The sequence below is a fragment of the Osmerus eperlanus genome, chromosome 13, assembly GCF_963692335.1.
Source record: "Osmerus eperlanus chromosome 13, fOsmEpe2.1, whole genome shotgun sequence".
Lineage (NCBI taxonomy): Eukaryota > Metazoa > Chordata > Actinopteri > Osmeriformes > Osmeridae > Osmerus > Osmerus eperlanus.
Window position 1 is genome coordinate 3,598,346 of NC_085030.1, and position 25,901 is coordinate 3,624,246.

The 25,901-nt window shown below is 48.8% G+C and overlaps 2 protein-coding genes across 7 annotated transcripts in view; both read right to left on the reverse strand.

Annotated features, from left to right (window-relative positions):
* Positions 1–44: 44 nt before the first annotated feature.
* Positions 45–18,587, reverse strand: myot (myotilin). Of its 3 annotated transcripts, XM_062475917.1 has the most exons (16): positions 18,423–18,587; positions 12,637–12,707; positions 12,329–12,488; positions 12,127–12,192; positions 10,847–10,988; positions 10,718–10,741; positions 9,706–9,825; positions 9,293–9,614; positions 5,942–6,949; positions 5,571–5,718; positions 4,068–4,105; positions 2,864–2,996; positions 2,506–2,713; positions 2,249–2,414; positions 2,018–2,151; positions 45–1,001 (listed from the first exon to the last, which is right to left on the reverse strand). In XM_062475917.1, exons 2-16 carry the CDS (start codon positions 12,642–12,644, stop codon positions 880–882), a joined length of 2,799 nt encoding a protein of 932 aa, XP_062331901.1. In that variant the 5' UTR covers positions 12,645–12,707; positions 18,423–18,587; the 3' UTR covers positions 45–879. The 3 variants fall into 3 exon arrangements, with proteins under 3 accessions (XP_062331901.1, XP_062331900.1, XP_062331902.1); XM_062475916.1 differs by lacking the exons at positions 9,706–9,825; positions 10,718–10,741; positions 10,847–10,988; ... (2 more) ...; positions 12,637–12,707; positions 18,423–18,587 and adding an exon at positions 5,327–5,428 and having other exon boundaries at positions 9,293–9,444; XM_062475918.1 differs by lacking the exons at positions 9,293–9,614; positions 9,706–9,825; positions 10,718–10,741; ... (3 more) ...; positions 12,637–12,707; positions 18,423–18,587 and adding exons at positions 5,327–5,428; positions 7,672–8,702.
* A 357-nt stretch (positions 18,588–18,944) lies between these two features.
* The window catches only part of si:zfos-2326c3.2 (mitogen-activated protein kinase kinase kinase kinase 4), a 43,740-nt gene continuing 36,783 nt past the window's right edge, over positions 18,945–25,901 (reverse strand). For all 4 annotated transcript variants that reach the window (XM_062477182.1, XM_062477183.1, XM_062477181.1 and 1 more), the window contains 4 exons: positions 25,631–25,780; positions 22,681–22,840; positions 21,773–21,912; positions 18,945–21,646 (listed from right to left, as the gene is read on the reverse strand). In XM_062477182.1, the coding sequence (XP_062333166.1) occupies positions 21,563–21,646; positions 21,773–21,912; positions 22,681–22,840; positions 25,631–25,780 (534 nt within the window). In that variant the 3' untranslated portion in view covers positions 18,945–21,562. The remainder of the gene's footprint in view (positions 21,647–21,772; positions 21,913–22,680; positions 22,841–25,630; positions 25,781–25,901) is intronic.

The following is a 25,901-nucleotide window of genomic DNA, read 5'->3' on the forward strand; positions in this document are numbered from 1 at the left end:
GGAGTCAGACTGCTAGTGAAGTCAAGGAGCAGAACATGCAGAAATTAGGTCAGAGAAACTTTATTACTCATTCATTCGGTTTCACATCATGCACAACGATACAAGACAACACTGTAGACACAGGTAAAGAGGTGTACTATGGTAGATATAGACCTGCAGGCTGGGGAACTCAACAGGTTTTGACAACCATGTACATATAAGGATTTTTCCGAATAAATAGCTTTATTAACATATTAAAACCGTCCATTTGACTTTTCGTTATAACAGATATAGTAGTTGAGACACATTCTCACTGGCACGCCTCTGACCCAAACAAGCCTCTTCATAAAGGAACTCCAAACAAACACGTACATATTTGGACGATACAGCAGTCTTATCTCATTCTCTATCAGCTAACAACAGCAAACAACAGGGACGGCAACTAGTGATGTTTCTGCCACGTGGGTTTTGTGATGTCACCATTCTGACGGTGTCACTTTATCATTTAACGACATCTCCAGTCAGCCCAGCCATACAGAGGAGATGGGGTGTGTGTGTGTGTAGGGGGCGTGTGTGAAAGAGAGGTCTCTCTAAATGACCAAGACTGGGTGGTGGTGGTGGGGGGTATTAAAGTGCAGCTGACCATTTTGGGGGTCTGGTTGGTTTGGTGTGGGAGTCCTGCATCACAGCCACACTGCGGTTGTTATGCCGACTTCTGTATCATGGTAACGAGGCTACAGTGAGGCTGAAACGCTTTCCCAGGGCTGGTGAGATCTGAGAGGCAGGGGGGAGGGGATGAGGACATCCACATGAGCAGGGGGGGGGGGGGTGAGGTAGGAGGCCGGGGACAGGTTTCAGTCAGGAGTCAAATGTGCACGTGTGTGTGTGTGTGTGAGGGGTCTAGAGCTCCTCGCTCTCGTACAGGGGGGCGGTGTGCTGGGGGGGGGACTCCACCGTCAGGATGGGTAGGTGGCTCAGCTGTTTCAGCTTCTTACCAGCAGGGGCAGGTTTGTTCACACGAGCTGCAGGGGGAGGGAGAGGTGGCAGGGAGAGAGGGGAAGAGAGAGAGAGAGAGAGAGAGAGAGAGAGAGAGAGAGAGAGAGAGAGAGAGAGAGAGAGAGAGAGAGAGAGAGAGAGAGAGAGAGAGAGAGAGAGAGAGAGAGAGAGAGAGAGAGAGAGAGAGAGAGAGAGAGAGAGAGAGAGAGAGAGAGAGAGAGAGAGAGAGAGAGAGAGAGAGAGAGAGAGAGAGAGAGAGAGAGAGAGAGAGAATGGAAGACAAAGGTCAGGGTAGGTACTCACAATAACACATTTCTCTGAACCCTTGAATCTTAATAATAGACACGGACAGACATTTCCTGATTGAGATAGAAAGGAGAAGGTGACAGGAGAATTGATGGGTTTCCCTGCCATGATAGAATAATTTCAAACCAATCAGTTCACATACAGTATAATTAACATATTTTCTGATCATACTGGGTGTGGCAAATTCATTAATTGGGATCTCATTAGTTGGACTTAAATTATGTAATGTAAAAGCTATGTGTACATTTTTTAATTTACTGCAATCGCAGTAATATGACTGATTCAGGAAAACAAACTCAGACTGGCTCAGCTTCATAAAGCTGGTATAAGCTCTTAGATATGAAGCAACCTTTGTTGTTAGCAGGCATGTGAGGAATGATCACCAGGCATGTGCTGCTATCCTGAGAGGGCCCTTAAAATACCCCCACAGACAAGACTGCCCCTCCCTGCCTCGACTCACACTGCCTCCCTGCTCAGCTCTGCCTCTCCCAGACTTTCCCTTCTTCTTGCCTGTTCTGCCTCTTGCTCTGCCTCTCCCTCTCCCTGCATCTCCATGCCCTACCTCTCCACCTTCAGATTCAGTCACCCAGATGACTAGTTAGCTTGTGTGTATGTGTGTGTGCCAGCCATGGCTGCCAGTAAAAGGCTACAGCCATGCGGATGCTTAACGGGAGCAAAACAACACTGTGAAAGGATGGCGGTATTTCCTACTGACACACACACTCCATCTACTTACTCCCTACGTCCAGCCTGGCATTGCAGGTGGACATGCCCGCCTCGTTGATAGCAGACAGGGTGTACCAGCCTGCATCCACCTTCTCCACCCGCTCCAGCAGCAGACACTGGCGCCCCGAGCCGTCCTGGTACAGACTGCAGGGGACGTAGAGATAGATGTACAGGATAGGACACACAGTGAGCTGGCCAGCTAGAAGAACAGGGTTCGGTGTGGCGGGGAGGGTCACCCTACCTCATCCTGTTGGGGTCGATACGAAGCATGTCCTTGTCCTTCTTCCAGTGCAGCTGGGGGGGCGGGGAGGCGTCCACCTTGCACTCTAGCCTGACCGTGTCCCCCTCCAGTGCTCGCTGGTTCAGCATCTTCTGGATGAAGGTGGGGGGGCGCAGCACTTCCTGGGCTACAGCGGGGGAGGGGTGGGGGGTTAATTGTTTTTGTTTCCCCATGTTCACACAGTGACTTCCACATGGGAACTTAGCAGCGAAACCCACCCAGCACGTCCAGCTTCATGGTGAAGCGGCTCTCTCCGGCTCGGTTCCTGGCCACGCACTCGTACACGCCGGCGTGGTGCACGGTGACGATCTCGATGATGAAGGAGTGCATGCTCTTCTCACACACCAGCATCTTGTGGTAGTCATCTGGTCTGATGGCTTTGCCATCGAGGTACCAGCACACATCTGGTGTGGGAAGCCCGCCCACCTACACAACACAGAGAGAGTGCCGGCATGTGGCTTCCTGTGTACTAAGTGTGTGTCTACTAAGTACGTGTGTGTACTAAGCGTGCATACTACGCTTGTGTTTACTAAGCGTTTGTGTGTGTGTACCAAGCATGCGTGTGTGTGTGTATACCTTGAAATCGATCCTGCAGAAGCGTCCCTCCTCCACTGTGAGGTCCTGGGGGACCTGGAGGAAGCGAGGAGCGTAGCATTTCTCCTGGATGGCAGATCCCTCATTCCCATCCTTTCCCGAGTGGCGCTTTCCCCTGGAACAGGAGGAAGACAGAGAGAGAGAAAGGGAGAGGACGCGTGGGGGGAAAGGGAGAGAGAACGAAGGGGGGTGTTAAATGGTGAGAAAGGAAAAGTGTATGGAGAAAGGAGGGATTGAAGAGGGACATTCATAACTGCTCTGCTGGCTGACTGAATGAGAGAGGTGCAGACAGGGACAAAAGAAACCCAGACTGACTGCTCAAAAGACTGCACGGCCTCTCTCTCTTTCTCTCTCTCTGTCTCTTTCTATTTCTGTCAGTGGTTCCAACAGCTCCATCCATGCTGAACATTGCTTACATTATGTGTTGAGTGTGTTCTTGTTTATCTCTCCTACTTGGGAACTAATTGTGTGTGTGTGCGTGGAACAAGGAACATTTGAATGTGTGGAGACTTTTTATTGGTCCTCACAAGTTCAAGTGCTATTTGTCTGTAGGTTTGCGGTTAGAACTAGTGTTAGAATTACAGTAAGGGTTGCAAATAGTTTTAGGGTTAAGGCTCAGGTTAGGTTTTTTGGTTAAGGTTATGATTTTAAGGTTAGGGGTTTATGGAAAACTGAATTTTGAATGGGACTGAATTGTGAGTCCAAACTTGAGTGTGTCTGAGGGTGGACAGTTCCAATGTTTAAATGTGTGTGTGTGTGTAAAAGAGACATTGTCGTCTCCAGTGAAAGCTGTCCTCCGTTGATTCATGCTCTATTATTGTCCCTCTTACAGCATGGCTGTGGAAAAGGGAAGCCAGGGGCTGACCAGCAAACAGGTGGTGGGGGGGGGGGGGGGGGGGGGGCACACACACACAAACACACTCCTGTCTGAAGGAGAGACCTGGCCTGGACTCGACTGGCTTGCTCTGGTCTGGGTTTAGCTACTCTGGTCTAGTCTAGTCTGGTCCGGGCTTCTCTGGCCTGGGTAATACCAACCTGGGCTCCCCTGGGCTGGGCTACTTTAGGCTTGGCTGCTTTGGGTAGTCTACTCTGGAGGGGGCTATTTGCAGAACGTGAGTTAGGGCGGACTGTAGCAATGTTGAAATGTGTGTGTTTATGTGTGTGTAGAACTTTGGATGATATTTACCATAATCCTCCACTGTGCCGTCCCTCAGGTAAATCTGGCTGTGAGACAAACAGACAGACGGTAAATCAAATGGAATTTAATTCTGTCACACCTTTGCTGTAGGGGAACCCCAGTCTAAACACCAGGCTCCTCATCACACTGGTACAATTGGTCAGAGGAAGTTTAAGGTCCTCCTCCTTGGATGACATCATCAGCGTGAGACAACCTGTTAAGTGTGAGACAACTAAGAGGCATGACTGGTCAGTGAGTGTGTGTGTGTATACAAACACAGTGTATAAACACGCTGTGTTTGTATGTGTATGGGGGGAGGGGTGTGGCACTGTTGGAGGGGTATGCTGGTATGTATTGGGTGTAGTGTGTGTGTGTAGGGGGGGGGGGCAGTCAGAATGCCCCCTTGGCACAGAGGATTCACGCTAGCTATTTCCAGCCATGTTCTTGGAAGCGGACAGTGGATTGGCTGTGATTCAAGAGAGACATTGGATGGGTTAAAGCTTCATCTCTACTGACAGATGACCAGACAGCCATTGTTTGAGGATGAATAGAGGGAGGGATGGACACAGGAAAGGAGCGAAGGATAACGTGCGATGGGAAAGATGAATGGATGCAAGATCGAGGGAGAAAAGAGGATAAAAAGGACAAACAGAGGGAGGACGGATGGAATGGATGGATGGGTGGAGGAAAGGAGGGAGGAAGCAGGGGATAGATAGACAGATGAAAGGCAGTAGTGAGGAAGGATAGAAGGAGTAAGGAGAGAGGATAACAGGAGTGAAGATTGATAGGTGGAGGAAGGGAGGGAGGGATGGATGGATGGAGAGAGGGGAGGGAGTTGTGATGGACAGGGGCAGAGGGACGGGCTCTGGGACAGATTCAGAGACAGGAGGGTACAACAGAGGGAACAGCTAAGCTGGACTAAACCCTTCAGACCCAGCTCACATGCTCCAATACAGTACAGTATAGCACAGTACAGTACAGTAGTAGACTAGCCTACACCCTTGAAGGTGGTATTGTGGTTAAATAATGATTGAATAGTGGTTGTATTTAGTGGTTGTACAATGTGGTTGTGCTGCAGATGTATATTGGTTGTTTATAGTGGTTGTACATAGTGATCGTATCTAGTGGTTGTATGTAGTGGTTGTTTATAGTGGTGCTATTCAAATCATATTTGATCTGATTAAATTATGTACAAAGTGGTTGTCTGTAGTGGTTGGAAAGTTGGATGGCAGTAGTAATACAGGTGTGATAAACAGTTGCCTGTGTACCTGGTCCAGTTGTGAGTCTGACGAGTTCTCCAGGTCAAACACGTAAGCAGCATTGTCTGGCCCCAGCAGCCTCCTGGCCATGCGCTCCTCGTACGAGAGTTTCTATTGGACCGCAACATGCAGGAAACCACCCGTGATTGGTCAGGACCAAGGCTTGACTTACTCTATCGGTGATGGTGCTACAGTTTGAAGAGTATCGGGGCCACACGCACACACATACATACATACACACAAACACACACACCTGGCTGTTTCTCCTGCGAGCCTCCTTGCAGCGTAGCTTGTTCTCCAGATCCTGGATCAAAGCATCCTTGGAGCCCTGGATCTGCTCGTCCGTGGAGCGGGACACAGGCCTGGGCGCCACCGCCTTCCTCAGGACAGGCTTGGGGAGGCTGGGGGGGAGGGGGGATGTGAAGTATGAGATTAACTTGTGTTTCTTGTTGTTTGACTTGGACTGGGCTGGACTTATCATGGAGTATTTGACCAATCAGTGTAGAAAACAAGTCATATTTAATGTTTTCAGACTATCTACTGTATACTGACTATATGAGGCCTATTTCCTGCATACTGACTATATAAGGCCTGTTATACTGTATGTGTCCTGTGTTAACTCACATGTTAGGAGACGCTCTGTAGCTGGAGGGCAGAGACACACAGGAGGGAGGGGGCATGTTCTGCTGGGGTAGAGGGGCCGCCATGGGGAGGCAGGGGGAAATCCTGGGGGCCATGGGGGAGAGGGGAGCCTGGCTGGGGGGGTTCAAGGACAGTCCAGTCATCGAAGGGGGGTCCGATCTCCTGGGGAGGGGGCTAGGGGGTGAGAGGTGGGAGCGGGTCGGAGAGGGGGGCTGGGGGAAGGGTAGGGTTGGGGAGAGCTTGGACTGGGAGGGCAGGACAGAGCAGAGGTAGGCGGCCGGGGAGGGCCTCTCTGGCTGGGTGCTGATGGTGGCACTGCCCGCGCCCACACTGGGCACCCTGGGGATCAGGGTGATGGTGGAGCGCATGGGACCACGAGAGGGGGAGTCGGGCGGGGCGGAGGAGGGCTGGGAGGTGGAGGGAGGGGAAGTGTAGGGAGGGGAGGTGGAAGGGAAGGTGGGGGCAGGGGTGGAGGAGATGGGGGAGCTGAGGCTGGAGGAGGAGGGGGAGACCTTGCTGTTGCCATTGGCCTGGGGAGGAACCTGGGGCTGGGCTAGGGGCTGGATCGGGACCTGGGGATGGTTCTGGGTCTGGTTCTGAGGTGGGGCCTGGGGAAGGGCCTGGGCGCTCTCATAGCTGGGGGCCTGGAACTGAGGCTGTGACTGTATGAAGTGGCGGGGTCGGGCATAGTTGAAGGCGGTGGGGGGGTAGAGGCTGGGGGAGAAGGTGGGGAGGTCGGTTCTGCTCATACTGCCCCCAATGGACTCCCCTCCGCTTGGTAAGCAAGGCCTGCTGGGAGTAAACAGCTTGGGTGTGGGCTGTCTGGCCGTGGCCGGCTGGGGTGGGGTCGAGGCTGAGGGGGGCGGTGGCGGCGGGGTGGGCGTGCGGGCGAGCTCGGGTGACCTTTGACCCTCGGAACTGAGAGCGCTCTCCTCGCTGGGGCCAAAGGCCTCGTCCGCGCTCTGACTTGCTGGCTGGGAGTCCGGGAAGCTGGGTGAAAAAAAGAGAGGGAGAGTGTGATAGATAGATAGATAGGAGAGATAGAGAGAGTGATAGATAGAGAGAGGGGAAGAGACAGGAAAAAAATGAAAACAGAGAAACAAATAAAGAGTAAGATGAAAAGACAATGACAGAAAATTATTTAAGTTCAGTAATCGAAATTGATTGACCACCATTTAGCTCCAGTTCAACGACCCAAATGGGGTCCATGGTAACAGCATTCTGGCTAAATCAGTGAACCTGCAGACTGCTTTACGAAGGTAGGTAGAATACAGAGACAGTACAGACTTTCACTTCAACTACTGGGCTCAAAATACTACAGGAAACACAAGTGTTCTGGGTTGGCCTTACAGCAATGCGAGTGTGAGTGGACTGTTACAGCAGGAACAGCTATATCTGGAGGTTGAGAGGCAGGGGGGAGGTACTAGGTCTCGCTGACGGTAGCTGGCAGGTGCAGCTCACCCCCAACCAGCTCATCCCCCACCTCCCAACCCATCCGCTGCCCCACCCTAACAAAGAAAGGCATCATGGGTAGGAGAAGCACGATCCTCGGCCACACAACGCTCAACACAGACTCAACACAGACCCCCCCTCCCCGACACTCCTATCCCTCCAAATTTGACTACAAATGCTACAGGTCACAACTGAATTGACAAGTTATCAAGAACACAAAGTTCAAGAGCCTGAACTTGAATCACACACACAACTTCTACCTGTTTATCGTGGACTGCACTCCCATGGCTGGAAGAGGAATTGAGCTACGTGTCTGTTCGGTTCTCCAGGTAGCTGTTTCTCGGCACCTGTTTGTCTTCTGTGATGCCATGACTGGGATATCTGCATATGGGTCTCTAGTTTCAAGCCTTATGATCCGTATACATTCCCTTTCTAACAGATGCACAGCGGCCGCTTTGAAAAGCATACAAAGCATACACACGCATGTGTGCACGGATACACACAGATCAGGTGATCCTGCCTCCATTATGCAACAGAGGGTACTTGGGGAACAATGAAGTTGTTCAAGAGAGTGTGTGTGTGTGTGGTTTGCGAGAGAGAGGATATGCTACTGGAGATGTCTGTTCTATGGAACAGTCTCAGAAAGCGACACCTCTATTCTCTTTGAAGCATAGTAAATAACAGTGACGAGTTGTCCAGGATCATTACTGCGTCCTCTCTAAATGACTCAATCCAACCTACAAATAATCTGACCATATCTGTACACGGCCATACATACATAAATTATTCAGAAAACAATGTTGACCACTACTATGACAAGCGGACCTCTCCATTGAAGACAAAGCTGGTACACAAGGTGCCCTTCCCTGTAGTGCCAGTGGACAGCCAGGCAGCAACCTACCCCAGGGTCCCCTCTAATACAGCTAAACAGACATTTGAGAACACCCTTAGTTGCCATACCATCGCAGAGTACACACAACCTTACACACACAGGCACCCCATTACAAAATCATCTTAAGTTATCGCGTTATCGAATGGAGCAGAGAGGTTGTCACTGCAAGATCCGAAAAGTCCTTCTTCAGGGCTAAACTCTAAAGGGCAGAAAAGCTTTGGTGAAAGTTCAAGTGCATTGCATCCCAGGTTTTGTACATCCCATAGAGATTGGAACACATTTTACCAGAACATAAATACATCCAGGAATATAGAACTTCAAACGCTCATACCGTTGCACCTAATTTTCAGCGTCACTCAGGATCAAGAAACAAATTCACAAGATGGAAAGAATTCCAAAAAACAAGACTACATTTAAAGATACAGAGCCAATCCTACCTGTGAGAGCCTTCAGATCAGAGACATGTGAAAAACTAATAGCGTCTGCCTCCGCATCAGTCTGACAAATGTTACTGAATTTAAAAACCCGAGTGCAAGAGCTCTTTGACCACATGCGCGGTCTCGTTCGGAATGCCAAGCGCGTGCGAGCACCAGCTGATTTTGGATTGACAGCGACCCCACACTCTCTCGCACGATTTTTTTTTTTTGCCATAAGTTCTTTGCGCACTCGAGAGTGAACTGAAACACGCGGATGCCGCATGCCAAACCTTAGCACATACGTTGATGTTAATATAAATGGGAAAAAAGAGTAGCTTCGAACCAGCCGTACTTGGAACTTGACCGGATGAACATTAGGTAATGGCGCCCTCTTCAGGTACAAACATAAAGCTACATAACAGAGACTTCTCCCCAAGGCTTTGGCGCCATTACCCCCAAAAATGGGTCCTTTCGTGAGAAGCAACACTTATGACTCCTGTGTGTACTGTTACAGGTAAGAACCAACAAGCAGGAACTAATGCTGTGTCTCTGTGGGAGCAGGGAGGAACTCACTCTTCCTCCAGCGGAAAACAACTGTCCTCCAGGGGGCTGTCGGGCCACTCTGGAGGGGGGATGGCTGAGGTGTCACACAGCAGCGATGGGCTGCTCTCCTGCTCCTGCCTGGGGGGCTGCTGGTGGAGAAGGGGCGGGGTCTGCTGCAGGGGCGGGGGCTGTTGCTGGTAGGGCGGCAGGTAGGGGGGCTGGTAGGGGGGGTCGTAGGGGGGGTCGTAAGGGGGGTTGTAAGGGAGGTCGTAGGGGGGGTTGTAGGGCTGTTGGACAGGGTGGGGGGCTTGTTGAGGAGGAGGGCACTCGTTCTCCAGCTGCTCCTCAAGGTCTACACGAGGACAGGGAAAGAGGGGATGAGGGTGATGAAAGAGTACACTCAGGCCAGATGAGTAGGAAGCTGTAGCAGTGTGCTGTCTCACCCATGTAGACCTCCAGCAGGGCACTGCAGGACACTGTCCCATACTGGTTCAGAGCCATGCACTTGAACATCCCAGAATCCTCCGGGAACGCCTCTGTGATAACCAGGGTGCACAGCTCCTCTAGCAGGGAGGAAAACACACACACACACACACACACACACAGGTCAGAGATACACACACATAGAGATACACACCCAGGTCAGAGATACACACACAGAGAGATACACACACAGGTCAGAGATACACACACATAGAGATACACACCCAGGTCAGAGATACACACACAGAGAGATACACACACAGGTCAGAGATACACACACACAGAGAAACACACACACACAGAGATACACACACAGAGATACACACACAGGTCAGAGATACACACACAGGTCAGATATACACACAAAGAGAGACACTCACAGGTCAGAGATACACACACACAGAGAAACACACACACACAGAGATACACACACAGGTCAGAGATACACACACAGAGATACACACACAGGTCAGAGATACACACACACAGAGATACACCCACAGGTCAGAGATACACACGCAGAGATACACTCACAGGTCAGAGATACACACACACAGAGATACACACACAGGTCAGAGATACACGCACACAGAGATACACACACAAGTCAGAGATACACACACACACACACAGATACACACACAGGTCAGGGATACACACACACAGAGATACACACACAGATCAGGGATACACACACACAGAAATACACACACAGGTCAGGGATACACACACAGAGAAATACACACACAGGTCAGGGATACACACACAGAGAGATACACACACATGTCAGAGATACACGTACACAATTCAGAGATGCACAGATTAACACACACAGCTCATAGAAACACACACAGGTCCTAGATACACATACATCACATATACACACATACACACACAGACCATAGATACACACAGGCCCATGCTGTACGGAGTGTGAGAGAGGTTGAACCATGGGGGAGTGTTGACACTCACCTGGGACTGACACTGAGCTGGCCTCTGAAACACAGACACAAGGCGGCCGAGGGTCGGTGATTTAGATATTTACATGACCTCCTCCACCCTCTACTCCTTCTTTCCTCCCCCCCCCCCCCCGCCACCTACTCTTCCGGAGGATTCTGAAGTCGGCAGAGTCCAGGATCTGCTCGTCCTCGCGGTACCAGAGCACCTGCAGCGGCGGCGTCCCCCGGATACGACACTCCAGCACCACCAGCTGCCCCTTCACTGTGGTGACGTCATGGAGACACTGACGGGAGGGGGGGGGGGTTCACACACACACACACACACACACATATGCATGCACACACCCACACACACAGGCTTGTCAGTTCTCCAGAACACAAGTCATCCTCACTTTAATATTAACATTTTCACTCATTAAAACATTCAAGAAATGTTTTCTTTTCACTCATTTTGATCATGATTCATCTAATCCTTGTTTGCAGATCATCCCAACAGGTGAACCCTGTCCTTCAGTCCTAGTCCTTCTCAGGGGTCAGTACTGTATCAGTCGCAGGTGAGTTTCAGGTCAACTCTCTAGCATGGTTAACCCTACCATTATATTGGGGACTGCATTGGGCTAAACTCATTCACATGGGAGTTACAAATACAAACACATTTCATATAGGCGTTAGAAGTTTTTTTTAAAGGTTAATATTTGTGTTTTTAGTAATATTAGTATTATTGTTTATATTGTTATTCTATAGTTGTATTGTCATATATTTATTTATGTATAAATTCAATTTAGAACCATATAAGATTTTGGTCAAACTGCTAGGAAACAAAGACCCAGAATTCCAATGCACCCATACTAGTAACATGCAGACACACAACACATGACAATCAAACTTGAGACTTGAACTTGAAACGTTTGCTTTGGCATAGACAGGCCTTCAGTGTTTCCTCAGTTGTCTACATCTATACTATATATGAGACAACAATGAGAGCCTGCCCTTCCTCTCCTCCTGATTGGAGGTTGAGTCAATACTGGCACCCCACAAGTGTCTGCAAGCACCATGCAGGTGTGAATCTGTGATAATTGGTTGGCTGATAAGGATATGATGCCAAACAGCATCAATTTACTGTTGTCCTTGCAGTTGTGTTTAGGCCTCAGCAATTGGAGCTGACTGGTATAATTTAGAATCTCCCTATGTGTAAAGGCCTCTGGTCAACCTTGACCTCAGCCTTTCTCTGTCTTCATTGTGCTTCATGACGGCAACAAATGGAGCTGCAGTTCCACATGCAGCCAGCAGGTGGGGGAAGAGATCAGGTTCCTGATCAGCTGTGTGCTCAGGAGAGCTCAGGTGTGTGTTTTCCTGTCAAGGCTCAGGGTTGTGCGAGCCAAGCAGAGCTCAGGTGTGATTGCGTATCAGGATCCAGGTTACCTTGACGAAGGTTGGGGCCACTCCCCCACTGCCTGTGTACTGTTGGGAGTAAGAGGGGCTTTGAGTCTGGAGAAAACAGTAACACAGGGGCTTCCATTAGTAAGTAGCCCACACACTTCTACAGGTAAAAGTGTGTGCGTGTGTGTGTGTGCATGTGTTTGTGTGTGCATGTGTGTGTGTGCATGTGTGTGTGTGTGTTCACCCTCTGAGGGCTGATACAGAGGGGCTGCACCAGCGTGGACTGTCTCTGCTGGAGGATGGTGGCGGCGGAGGAGGAAGAGGAGGAGGATGAAGAGGAGATCTCTCTGCAGGAGGAGATGGTCAGAGACATGGTGCTGGTCTTCTTCTGGACACCCTGGATGCTGCACACACATCAGCGTTGTACGTTGTACTGTCATTTACTTCAGGACTACTTGAATGGTGTGCAAACATGAGATTGTCAAAATGTGTCCATGTGTGAAGTCAAGTCTGTACTGCTCTTTTGTAAGTGTGTGTGTGTGTGTGTCTTACTGGGCCATGTTTCAGGCTTTTCCAGGGGAGAGAGACCACTGTGTCCAGAGGGGGTCTGGGTCCTGCAGCTCCTGGTCAGAGGACAGAGAGAGTCACACACCACTAGGATACAAGAGGAAGAAACCGGAGGACATATCCTTAGGATACACACTGAGGAGACAGTCTGAAGCGACAACTTTAGCACACAACTTGAGGAGACTACTTCAGTAGACAACTTGAGGAGACTACTTTAGTAGACAACTTCAGTAGACAACTTGAGGATACTACTTTAGTAGACAACTTCAGTAGACAACTTGAGGATACTACTTTAGTAGTCAACTTTAGTAGACAACTTGAGGAGACTACTTTATTAGACAACTTTAGTAGACAACTTGAGGAGATAAATTGAAGAAAGAATGAGCAAGGATAACGATCCAAGATGGCGCTGTGGATGGCAGCCTCGGCCGGTCGGTGCGCTCTGTTGACTGTACAAGAGGCAGAACCCCTGCAACGCAGCTTGGCCAGACTCTGTCTCTCCAGCCACCCCGAAGAACTGTGCTGACCAGCTATCTCCGGGGTACACAAACATCTTCAATATCTCTCTGGAGACATGCCATTTGCAATCCGTTTTCAAGTCCTCCACCATCATCCCTGTGCCCAAAAAGCCAAGGCCAACAGGACATAATGACTACAGACCCGTTGCCCTGACCTCTGTGGTAATAAAGTCTTTGAGTACCTGGTGCAGACACACCTTAAATCCATCACGGACCCTCTTCTGGACCTCCTACAGTTTTCCTACAGAGCCAACAGGTCTGTAGACGATGCAGTAAACGCGGCCCTCCACTTCACCCTCCAGCACCGGGTCCCCCGGGAGCAGGAAGAACCCAGCCCCATCATCCTGTGCGACTCTCCAGTCAACACTGTGGAGTCCTTCTGCTTCCTGGGCACTATCCTCTCCCACAACCTTAAGTGGGAACCAGACATCAGCTCCCTCACCAAGAAAGCACAACAGAGGATGTACTTCCTACGGCAGCTGAAGAACTTCAACCTGCCAAAGACAATGATGGTGCACTTCTACACAGCCATCATTGAGTCCATCCTCACCTCCTCCATCACCATCTGGTACACTGCTGCCACTACTACCAAGGATAAGAGCAGACTGCAGCTTATCATCCTCACTGCTGAGAAGGTGATAAGCTGCAATCTGCAATCGACTCCTCCCACCCTGGACACACAGTGTTCCAGCCACTCCCCTCTGGCAGGAGGCTGCGGTCCATCAGGACCAAAACCTCACGCCGCCATAAGAACAGTTTCTTCCCATCTGCAGCTGGCCTCATCAACAAGGCCCCCAACTGACACTAACACTCTGACACTTTACGGCATACAGCCCTACTGCACTCTTTCATTTTTAGTTTTACATTTTATATTGTACAGTTTGTCAGTATTTTGTTGTACATTTTTAAGATTCAATTTTTTGTTTATTTTATATTTAAAGACTAAACGCACATTTTAAAGATACTGTATGTTTATTATACTTCTACTGTACCTGCCCACCATGGTAAATTCCTTGTATGGGTACACAAATTAAACTTAATTCTGATTCTGAAGAATCTAGATTCAACACTGTGGGGACAATTGACCACAGTTACTACCTAACTATTACATATTGTCACGCAATGTTGCAGCGGTGTTCATGAAAGGCTTCTGTCCCAATAAAACTACATTTAAGCCATGTGAAAAGTGCCCAGAGACAGATGATGAGGGATATTTGAACATGGGACCCATCAGACAGTCAGAAACCCCACCCTCCTCACCATACAGAGAAATGCATGTCTGAAGGCATCACTGTCAGGAGTACAGGTTCGATTATCAACAAGCTGCACTAAAGGTAGGAAGTGTCTGTTGTTGTTGTTGTTGGGTAAATGTACTGTTAATCTAGTTTGAATCTGCCCCAAACACCAAGCTGATGGATACTGGCACAAGGCTTGGGCTATTTATACAGAAAGGAGATCCCACTGGAACACACACACACTCATACACGCACGCACACACACACACACACACACACACACACACGCACACACACACACGCATTCAGACACACACACCTACACACATAGACCTCATTCAAACACACACGTGTTTGAATACGTGTGTGCATTGAATGCACACACGGATGCCACAGTCCATACATTGTATTGACTGAACACACCCAACTCGGTAAACAGAAAGTCTCCAAGACAGAATCTGTTGATGATCCCTCATCTCAGTGATGATGGTCTCATGTGTAGTAGGCTTGGCTTCTCTGGCAGCATTATATCAAGCTCATGGTGGCTATGCTGCTGTTGATCCTGAGACAGAATGTTTGCCAACATGCCCCCCCCCTCCCCCTCCGACCCCTCCCCCCATTCTCGCCTTCACAATCTGACACATGGAGGGTCAACATTTCATCCTTTTAGCAATGTGGTGTGGCTAAACCTCTCCGATAACAACACCGTACTTCATATCAAGAGCTGGAGAGGAAATGTCTATAAGTTGGCACAGATATTACTAAACAGCTGCTGAATTATTGCATCCCCTTCACGTACACTTAACCATTAACTCACTGTTAAATAGTCCAATGTTTGTGGTAACTAGTGCAGTTTGAAGGAATTCTATTATTATTACGAATAGATGAAGCTTTCTAATACAAGATAGCAGGGCCCCTCAAGAAATTCTTCAAGATCTAGACAGCAAAATATTTAGGATTTAAGATGAAATGCCATTATTTACTTGGTCATCCTTGAATAATAATCCAGCTAGGTACAGCTCACTCTCCCAAATCCCTGTAGCTCCACCTCAAAAAAGCTCACATGCCCTGCCCGTAGGAGAGATTCCCGAATCTTCCAGCCAAACACATAAGGTCAGAAGTCGTCCCAAAATCCCCATAGTGGATCTGTACTCTGATCATAGTGGATCAAGTCTTTCCTGGAGCCTTCTCCCTGACTGCTCTCCCAGCTCTGCCCAGCAGGAGAGGCTGTAGCTGGGATGACTTAGGACCCACTCCTGCTTTGTGCTGCTTACAGGAACCAGGGCCACTCCATCACTGCTCTTATGAATGCCATTTTTGTAAATACGACCTGCAGCGCCAATCCTCTTATCTGACCTGAGAGAGTAATGAAAGGGTTTGACCCTCTTCCCCTCCTGGCAGATAGAGATCTGACCCCTTACCTCTCCTGGGGCTCCAGTGGAGCCCCTCGTCGGTGGGAAATCTGAGCTAACCCAGCGAGCCGAAGGCTAATTTAGTTTCTGCTCCAGCGTGTTAGATTTAGAAACACATGGCGTCAGATAAATCTCTCCCCCTCTCTCTCGTTCCTCATCTCTCCCTCGCTCCATATTGCTCCCCTGTTTCTCTTTCTCTACCTCCTTATTTCTCCCACTCTGTTTCTTCCTCTCCCCATCCTTCTCTCCCTCTCTATCATACTATCTGTTCTTTCACAAAATGAGCCCTCCAACACCAAGGGCCTTAATTCCCATTTTTTACACAAACACTGTTCCCAGTGCCCATCCTCTCACTGGACGACCCGGCCCTCGACCACACAAGAAACAACAGCATCGACTTCAACAGTGGTGCCTGGCATTTTGAAATATGTGCACAAGGTCAAGGAAGCCACAGATTGACACCCTGACACCCTGACACCCCCCCCCCACACACACACACACACAGGGTCTAAGGGGGTGGGGGGCTGGGGGGGTCCAGGTGTAAAGAGACAGCTAGACAGTAAACAAACAACCACAAGGGGCTGTCTAAGTAGGGGCCATCCCCCTAAATTACTCGACATTTAGCCTTACTGTACAACCTTCGCAACTACAATACTCTGAAATACAACCATTTCTATCGTTTCCTGAGGAGTGGCAAGTCAACAATAAACATGTGAGAATGCCAGTTAGTGTAATCCTAATCCTGCAGTATCATTCCACCAGCTTTAGAAGCTTTGTGTCTTCCAAATAGACAGCTGAAGCTCTCTCCAACATTCCCAGGACTGTCCGGTCCAGCATTGCTGTCGAGCATTCTGGACCACATTCCCGCTCCTCATCCACAGTGCCCTGCCAACTATGATAATACAGTTCTGCCACCAGGCAGTTAGGATATTATGATACAGTTGAAACAGATGCATTTTATTATGTTAGTCAGGGAGTGGGCAGGAATTCCTTTTATTCATTCATATTAAATGGGACTTATCCTTCAACACGACCCATATAGATGACATGTTATACATGTGACCAGTTCTTAGTCTTAATTACAAGTTGTTGCATAATCTACTGCACATGGGGCTATGGCGGTGACCTCACTGACCTCTGTCTATGCCAACCAGGAAGTGTCATACTGAATAAGCAGTTGACAGCCAATCAGCAGACAGCATTTCTTATTTGTTATTCATTTAGGGAACAGTTGTCGAGAGGACAAGAGTACAGTAGTTATAATATCACACAAAGAACACCAACAGAAAACTAACATGAGCAAATAAACCAATAACACAACATTTAATATAGTGTGTTTATGGTATTTTTGTTGACCGGGATACAAAATAATTATTTTCAAACAAACAAACACGCCCGCATGCATACACACACACACACACACACACACACACACACACACACACACACACACACACACACACACACACACACACACACACACACACACACACACACACACACACACACACACACACACACAGGCACACAAACAGGGCTGTGATATGAACGGTGTTGCCTGTATTATCCCTGCTGCAGCTCCCCTAGTTGTCTTTACTGGACAGATTTAGCAGGAGGGTCACCTGACCTCCGGGGACCAATCCCAGTGTTCGCTCTGCAGAAGGTGTTGTAAAAGCACGTTTGGCGTTCCTAACTAGCGTTCCCTGCAGCCCCCCTCACCCCCCCACCGACCCCCCAGCCTCGGCCCCCCACCCTGTCGCCCCCCCCCCCATCTCCCAGGCGCCACCCTGCCATGCTAAGTTGCCTCACCCTTCTTGTGATCTACACATTTGACACACTTTTCCATGTCCACATCTAAAGCCTGCCAGATGCAACAGGTTTTCCCGTCCATCTGACCAGGGGTGTCTTAGCACGGAGCTGGCTAGCATCTCCCAACAGACTAGCTCTGCAGACAGCCTATCCCTTATGGAGACAAAGAAGCCTGTTATTAGGGATCACAGCCTGGCTTCTCAAGACAAACTGTTGGTCTTCACAGCCTGGCTAGGTACGCTGCCTGTCAGGGTCCTCAGACTGGGCCAGACAACTGGGCTCCTACCACAGTCTTGACAGATAGATGACTAAGCAGACAGATTTAGCCTTGGGGCCTAACGACAGACCTGCAGGCTCCGAGCTCCCAGTCTCCTGGTCAAAGAAAAGCATGACCAGACAAGACTGGGCCAGAGCAGAGCAGGCCAGGCCAGACTAGATGAGGCAAGACTGGACCAGACCAGGCCAGATTAGACCAGACCAGGCAAAACCAGGCCACATTATACCAGGTCAAGTCAGATTATACAGGCCCAGGCAAGACCAGGCCAGATTAGACCCGACCAGGCCAGACCAAAGCAGAGCAGACCAGGCCATTCTAGAACAAACCAGTCCAGACAAGACCAGGCCAGACTAGGCCAGATTACACTAGCCCAGACTATACCAGGCCTTGATAGCATGATCCACACCCAGAGCTGCTGGAGCAGATATCAGACACATGCATCGGCCTGCCTGTCCTCCTGTCCCCTGGATCTTCCTGTCTCCCCAGCACCCCGGAGAGGAGCTCCCGACCCAGGCCTTACCAGTTGATCCCAGAGCAGCAGGTGCTCGTGGGAGAATAAGTCCAACAGTACAGTTGGTGAGTGCTTGAGGCTCCTGTCCTCTCCTGTCCGTGTGACGGATCCCTCTCTTTCTGTCCCTGGTTTGCTGCTATGCCCGGAGCCTCAACTCTGCTCTGCTTAATGACACACACACACAGGGAGTGGAGGGACGGGCGTGGGGGGTGAGGGTGTGTGTGTCGGGGGGGCTGAAGGGGCAGAAGAGGGAGCAGGGAGTGTAAGCGTCGGGGGGGTGGGGGGGTGGACTAGGAAGTTAGCTAAGGGTCTTGTATCACATTACATCCCCCCAGGCCAATTCCCCCCCACCCTACTGACTGAGCTGACTCCACAGTAAACCATAGGGACCTAAGCACTCCCCCCTCAAATATAGACCAGTGCCTCCCCCCATCCCCCATGACTCCCACCTCCTCCCTCTGCTGGGATGGCTCCAGCAGGTGGGAGTGGCCTCAACCACCTCTTCACAATAACCACAGGAACACGACAGGGTGGTCTACAAACTTGTTTTGTTTTTATTTGTTCAACATTGTTTCTTCATACAGTTATAACACTTTTCTGTATTAGTGTGACTAATTAACTTCATTGTTTGGTATACAGTACATTGTTGTTCAAAAGAGAGTTCCAGTGCAAAAATAAAGCCAAGGTCACGTCAACAAAAACAAAATTAAGAAGATGTCTTCATTTCTATTAAAAGCGCAAATAATAAGATTAGAGAAAATTATACAACTTGTTAATATGTATCTATATATAAATTGATCTTATTATCATCAAGTATGGGACAAGTTTTTTTTCTTTCTATAGACACATCGTATTTAGAATGGTGAGACTGTCTGGTCCCCCATCCAGTCATGTTAATGAAAACGTTCCCATTTCCAACATACAACCTTCCCAAACTCTGTCTCTCTTCCAAAACATTCTCCTCAAATCACCCTCTACCAGCTCACACACACACAAACATGTCGTCATTAGCAACATCACCCACCTGACACACACCCGACTGTCATCAACCTTCTGGATCCTTCTTATACACCTACAGCTGCTGTATATCACCGTCATCACCGTCATCATCCTCATAATTCTCTCCACCTTCTGGTGGTCTCCTGGTCCCTGACCTGACTAAACGGTTCTTCAGCTATGACTTGCCACTTGAATCACCTATCAGCTAACTAAAGAGATACAAAAAACTAAACAAAATCGAATCTGGGAGATTCAGATTTATTCAGCTAAATATATGAGTCAACACATGAGGAGTCATGTGAATTGTCTTTACCAGGAAGTACCAAACTGTTGCTGATGCCTACACCCTAGAGGCTTTTATGACTACAATACCCTAGCTCTCACATTGTCAAGTCTTCAATTGTTTGTTGAAAAGTTTTTTTTTAGCCATTTAAAACATGCTTACAGAACCAGCTGCAATATTCCTGTCAAGAAAAAATAGCAGGTATAACTGTTCAAATACCATCTATATAAAATAAAGATATGTGGCCACAATGCTAGCCATTAAAGAAAAACAAAGAAGAGGATGGAATTAAATAACTGTAAAAAGAAAAAAGTTAAACATCTAAATCCCAGAATCTGAGAGTATGAGAACAGGACCAGAAATCTATTGATGAGATTCCATTTTGTGTGGCTCTAGCATACACTAGTTGAGCCTGCAAAGCCTTTAAGCCTCCAGGAGAACCCTTTGATGCAGGTAAAGAAGCATTGTGCTTGCACATTAGAATGAACATCTGACACTATTACTGTTCATCCATCTGACATCAGTTCTAGTCCAGAGTCAAGATGAAGCAGGAAGAAGCATCTAGAAAGAGTGTGTCCACATCTAGTGCAGAAGACTGGCTTAATTCTCACCTGACCAGGCCACTGTCCTGCATACACACACACACACACACACACACACACACACACACACACACACACACACACACACACACACACACACACACACACACACACACACACACACACACACACACACACACACACACACACACACACACACACCAGCCCATGTATAAAACATCTATAAAACAGTGCAAATAATACCAGTATGTACATCAGATGCTGTACAAACCACCAAACAGCATACAGTCAGCCATCCTTCTTTGTTGCTGTCTCCTTAAGGAACTTGTTATGAAGCATTTTGATACAGATCGAAGAGGCAAGTCTATCTACACAGTCTACAGAAACAGACTGTCCATCTAACTGGTGTATATAGAGTAGAATGCTTCACTGTGCAATGAAAGTCTACCATTGATAGAAACCAACCACTCTCTCTATAACTAATCTGAACTGGTTTTAACTAGACTGCCCAGGTCACTATAATTGATCTGAAGTAGTTTCAACTAGTCGGAACTGGTCTCTCTATAACTAATCTGAACTGCTTTCAACTAGTCAGAACCAGCATCTCTCTATAACTAATCTAAACTGCTTTCAACTAGTGTGAACTAGTCTCTCTCTATAAATAATCTGAATGGGGTTTAGCTAGTCTGATCTCTCTATACCTAATATAAACTGGTCTCAACTAGTCTGAACTGTTCTCTCTATTGAAATGTAATCTGAATAGATTCCAGTTATCAATAGGCGTACTACAAAATGGCTGACTGTCTCTTCTTCTGAAGCGAGGACTCTGTATCTACCTCCCTGAGGTAAACATATACATCAATATGCAGCCTTGATAAAGCAATATAAGTCAATAATACTGAATGGTAGACAGTGTCTCAGAATTCCATAAACATGATTATAATAAAGAGCAATCACTATATAACCGTATAGTGATCAACAGATCATAAATCAAGGAATAGATACATTTGTACATAAACATGAGTTGTGCTTTCAAGTCCCTGTGGTGAGACATGACAGGAGAGTAATGAGTCGGATTGTAATGTGTTTGTAAGGACAACTTCTCCACACATCTTGGATCAGGAACATTCCTTGCGCCAGACCAGACTAGTGGAACAAGGAGCTATCAGATAAACATCGCCAGTCACCCAGTCGTCACCCAGACATGGTGAGTTTAACCGACAAATGTAGCTGAGACTCTCCAGTTGATCAGGATGGATGACAGACAAAAGGATCAGGATCAGACACTACTAGCGGAGCAGGCATCACCAGTTGAAGAGGGAGTTCTGTCCGAGGGTCATGAAGTAGATCTGGCTGCTGCCGCCAGATTGGACCGACGCAAAAAACACCTTCAGAGAACGAGGGAGAGAGAGAGACAACTTCAGTCCATTCACCAAAACCATCACAAACATGCTGCTGCAAGCGGCTGATTTCAGCAAAGGCTGGCCGAGAGAACCGTGAACGGAGCGGCCTACCTTGTCGTTCCTCTCGCACAAGAACTTGAGTTTCTGGGCCTTCTTGTGCATGAAGACGCCCTCCAGGTTCCCAGTGTCGGCAGAGCGCAGCTCGATGGCCTTGTCCCCCCAGCCCATCACCTGGTTAGACTGCAGGTAAGCTGCAGGGAGAGAGAGAAAGGGAGAGAGAGGGTGAGAGAAAGAGAGAAGGAAAGAAGAGAAGGGGGTGAGAAGGGTAGAGGAAGAGGGAGCGAGGGAGAGGAGAAGAAAGAGAGAAAGGGCAAAAGAAGGGAGACAGAGCAAGGGAGAGAAGAGAGAAGGGGAGAAGAGGGAGGGTGAGAAAAGGACAGTGATGGAGCGAGGAAGAGAGGCTTTTTTATCTCCTGAAGAACTTCAACAAGAAAACCAACTCATCTGTGTATATAAATCAATACATGCTGTTATGTAAGGGGGAGCAAGTGATGGTGTCTCCCCGCACCACTCTACCCCCCCCCCCCCCCCCCCATTCAAGAGTGCCGATTGGCCAACACGTCCCCTTCACTAGCCCCCCAGGGGCAGGGCAGCATAGGTCTGATGTCTGGGTGTGACCAGAGCGGAGGAGCAGGCAGCATTCTGTGGTCGGTCCATCAAAGCTTGTGGTCCCGACAAGGAGCTGACAGAGACAGCCCTGCTCTGAGGCAACAGCGTGGGAGAGTCGCAAGCGCTGACTCACACCACCGCTTACCTCAAATACTGTGCAGACACCAACGCCTACCTACCTTGAACATTCGCAGGTGTGAAGTGTGTCAGTGCGTTCCTTGCCTGTGTGTGTTTGTGTGTACAGCTCGTGTCAAGCTGTGTGTGCATGGAGCTTGTATACATTTGTGTTGCATGTGTGTAGTTGGTGTGTGCGTGCAACTTGCGTGTGTGTGTGTGTGAGAGAGACTTACCGACAGAGGCGGGCATCTCTCCCCATTGCAGAACGGTTTCCTTGGTGATGCGTCCGTACGTGTCGATGAACACACCCTCATCCTCGTAACACACCAGCACCTCCGTGCCTCTGCTACTGGGGAGGATGATGATGGCGTGGGGTCGGATTACGCCCGGGATCTGACACACACACACACACAAACACACTAAATTCAGAATCAGACCATGTGACTCAGAAGTTCAGCCTAATTATAAAAATAGACTCCACAAAACAGCTCAGTGTCTCTCACTTAGAACACGTCTGTCACTGCACTGATACAATAGAGAAAGCAACAACCTCCTCCAAGATACACAAGTCTCACACCCCTGGACTCAAACACACAACAAACCTTCAAGCCCCTCCCTTTGAACCCCCCCCCCCCCCCTACACACACACACGCACACACATGCACTTCCAGGACCAATTTTCCAAGTGCCACTCGTCCATGGCCAAAACACACAGATAACACCTGGTCATCCTTCTAGGGTGATACACCAATTAACCACCAATTAAACAACTATCAAACTATCAAAGAGCTCCACACAACAATGACATAGTATTGTAACTATACTAACACAGCAAGACAAAGTTTACACTTCTTTGTACTCACTAGCCCTCTAAGTCATTCTCTATTCTACATTCTCCGACTGCCCCAGCCTCAGCCTTCAGCTTCAAGTCTCAGCCTCCAACCTCAGCCTTCAGCCTCAACCCCCAGCTCCAGCTTCAGCCTCAAGTCTCCAGCCTCAGCCTCCAGCATCAGCCTCAAATCTCCAGCCTCGGCCCCCAGCCTCCGCAGAAGGACCATACTTGCCGGAGAGGGACTGTGTGTCCCTGGAGGCCACAGAGGGGGATGCTGTGGCCCCTGTGCCCAGCTGGCATCCTCTCGGAGGGCCACCACTATCCTGAGCATGAGCACGGGCATCCACAGACGCAGAGCGATCTTAATCCTCTGGCGAGGGAGACGCATCATCTCATTCTTTAATGCTGCCACCGCAACAGGCACGGAGAGACAGAGTGAGTGAGTGCGTGAGAGAGAGAGAGAGAGAGAGAGCAAGCAAGAGATGGAGACAGATAGCGTTGAGAGAAAAAAAAAGATTGTAGGTCTGTGTGGGTGTGAGGGTGTTTGCGTGTCGAGCGCGAGCGTGTAAGCGAGTGTGTGAGTGTTTGTGGGCTGTGTGTGTGTGTGTGTGTGTATGAAGTCGAGGAGCGACCAGATGAGTGGTATGTCAGCGAGAGTGAGCGCGAGAGCAGAGAGAGGAGAGAGGATGGGTGGATGGATAGAGAGAAGTGGTAAGGCACCAGTGTCTCTGCCTACTGCTGATGCTCTCTAAATATACCAGAGTTATCAGAAAAAACCTTGTACAATGGGTCACCCAGCCGCTCTGGGCTGAGGAGAACTGGGGTATATATATATATATATATATATATATATATATATATATATATATAGAGAGAGAGACATCTATTTACTGGAAACTGGAACACAGAGAGGATAGGAGAGGAGGAGACAAGCAAGAGAGAGAGAGAGAGAGGGGGGGGTGGGAGTAAGAGAGTGAGAAAGAAAGGGATGGAGAGAACAGAAGGTGAGGAGAAAAAGTGTGTGTGTGTGCGTGTACGTGTGTGTGAGAAAGAAAGAGAGAGAGGGAGAGGAGAGAGAAGAGTCTGTGGCAGCCAGTGTGGGCCAGCGAAAGTAGGGGGGGGGGGGGCACAGTGTCCCATTGGGACATGGCCCACAGAGACTGGGAAAGAGAAGTTAAAGTGCGTGTTCTCATGTGTGTGTGTGTCTGTGTACATGAATACATGATTTTTTGAAGCCCGGCAAAGCTGTTTTTCCAGATCTGCATACCCTCTGCAGTGTGTGCTGTCCCAGCCTCAAAGTGGTGTGTGTGGGTGTGTGTGAGTGGGATCATCAGAAGCTCGTGCAAACCCGGGTGACTCGATGGAACTCTGGCTAGGAGACTCATTGCATCCCTACAGCTTCACATCCACCCATCCAGTAGGAACACCCAGAAGGACTGGTACAGGACTACCAGTCTAACACGGACCAAGGCCCACACACCACCACCATCGGAGAGACCACGAGAGACACCAGTATCACAGAGGGAGAGATCAGCATAACAAATAGACCAGTGATCACATATAGATAACAGGGAGAGAAAGCAAGAGAGACCAATATATATATATATTGGTATAGATATAGATATAGATAACACAGAGAGAGAGAGAGAGAGAGAGAGAGAGATGCGTGTGCGCCTGTGAGTCCAAGCTGCTGTCAGCTGCGCCCACGTACAGAAGCTGAGATACCGGAGATCTCCCTCTCCGTGAGGTTAGGCAGATCCAGCAGTAGAGTGGGTGGTTGACGAGGGGAACGGAAGGAAGGAAACGAACAGGGAGGGATGTAGGAAGGAGAAGTGGATCTATGAATGGAGAGACCGATGGAGTGAGAGGAAAGACAGGGGCGATGATGGAGGGATGCATGGATTAATTAACGGATGAATGGGTTGATGGGTGGAAGAAGGGATATAGGGAGGAAGGATGGATGTTAGAATAGACAGATGGATAGTGTACAGAGGGGAGGATGTACTCGTGGTTAAATGAATGGTTGGATAGACAGTACATGCATAAATAGAGATAAGGATGGAAGGATGGATTGAACATACATGAATGATTAGAGGGAGAGGGATGGAAGGATGGATTGAACATACATGAATGATTAGAGGGAGAGGGATGGAAGGATGGATAGAACATACATGGATGATTAGAGGGAGAGAGGGATGGATAGAACATACATGGATGATTAGAGGGAGAGAGGGATGGATAGAACATACATAGATGATTAGAGGGAGGGAAGGATGGATAGAACATACATGGATGATGAGAGGGAAGGAGGGAGGGATGGAAGAATGGATGGGATGGAGTGTGTATCTTACATGTGTCGGTAGGTAGAGGTCGTAGGGTGTTCCAGAGTCCACATCGATGGCGTGGAAGCCATACAGCGAGCCATAGATGACCTTTAACCTCTGACCCTCCTCCACTGTCAGGTCCACCGACAAGGGCTTCTGGGGTAGGGAGCCGAATGACTACACACACACACACACAGTTAAAGAGACATTCCTATCTATTGGCAAGTAAATAAATCATCAACCATTAACCTGCTATGTCTTCCAGTGAAATCAAATCCCATCTTGTTCTTTGGCTATG

What these genes read in the sequence shown, in the direction of transcription:
- myot (XM_062475917.1), bottom strand. An exon ending in TGTTTTCCGCTGGAGGAAGA is followed by an intron (nt 6,950 to 9,292) that starts GTGAGTTCCTCC and finishes TTTTTCACCCAG; the next exon opens with CTTCCCGGACTCCCAGCCAG. An exon ending in CATGAAGCTGGACGTGCTGG is followed by an intron (nt 2,415 to 2,505) that starts GTGGGTTTCGCT and finishes CCCCCGCTGTAG; the next exon opens with CCCAGGAAGTGCTGCGCCCC.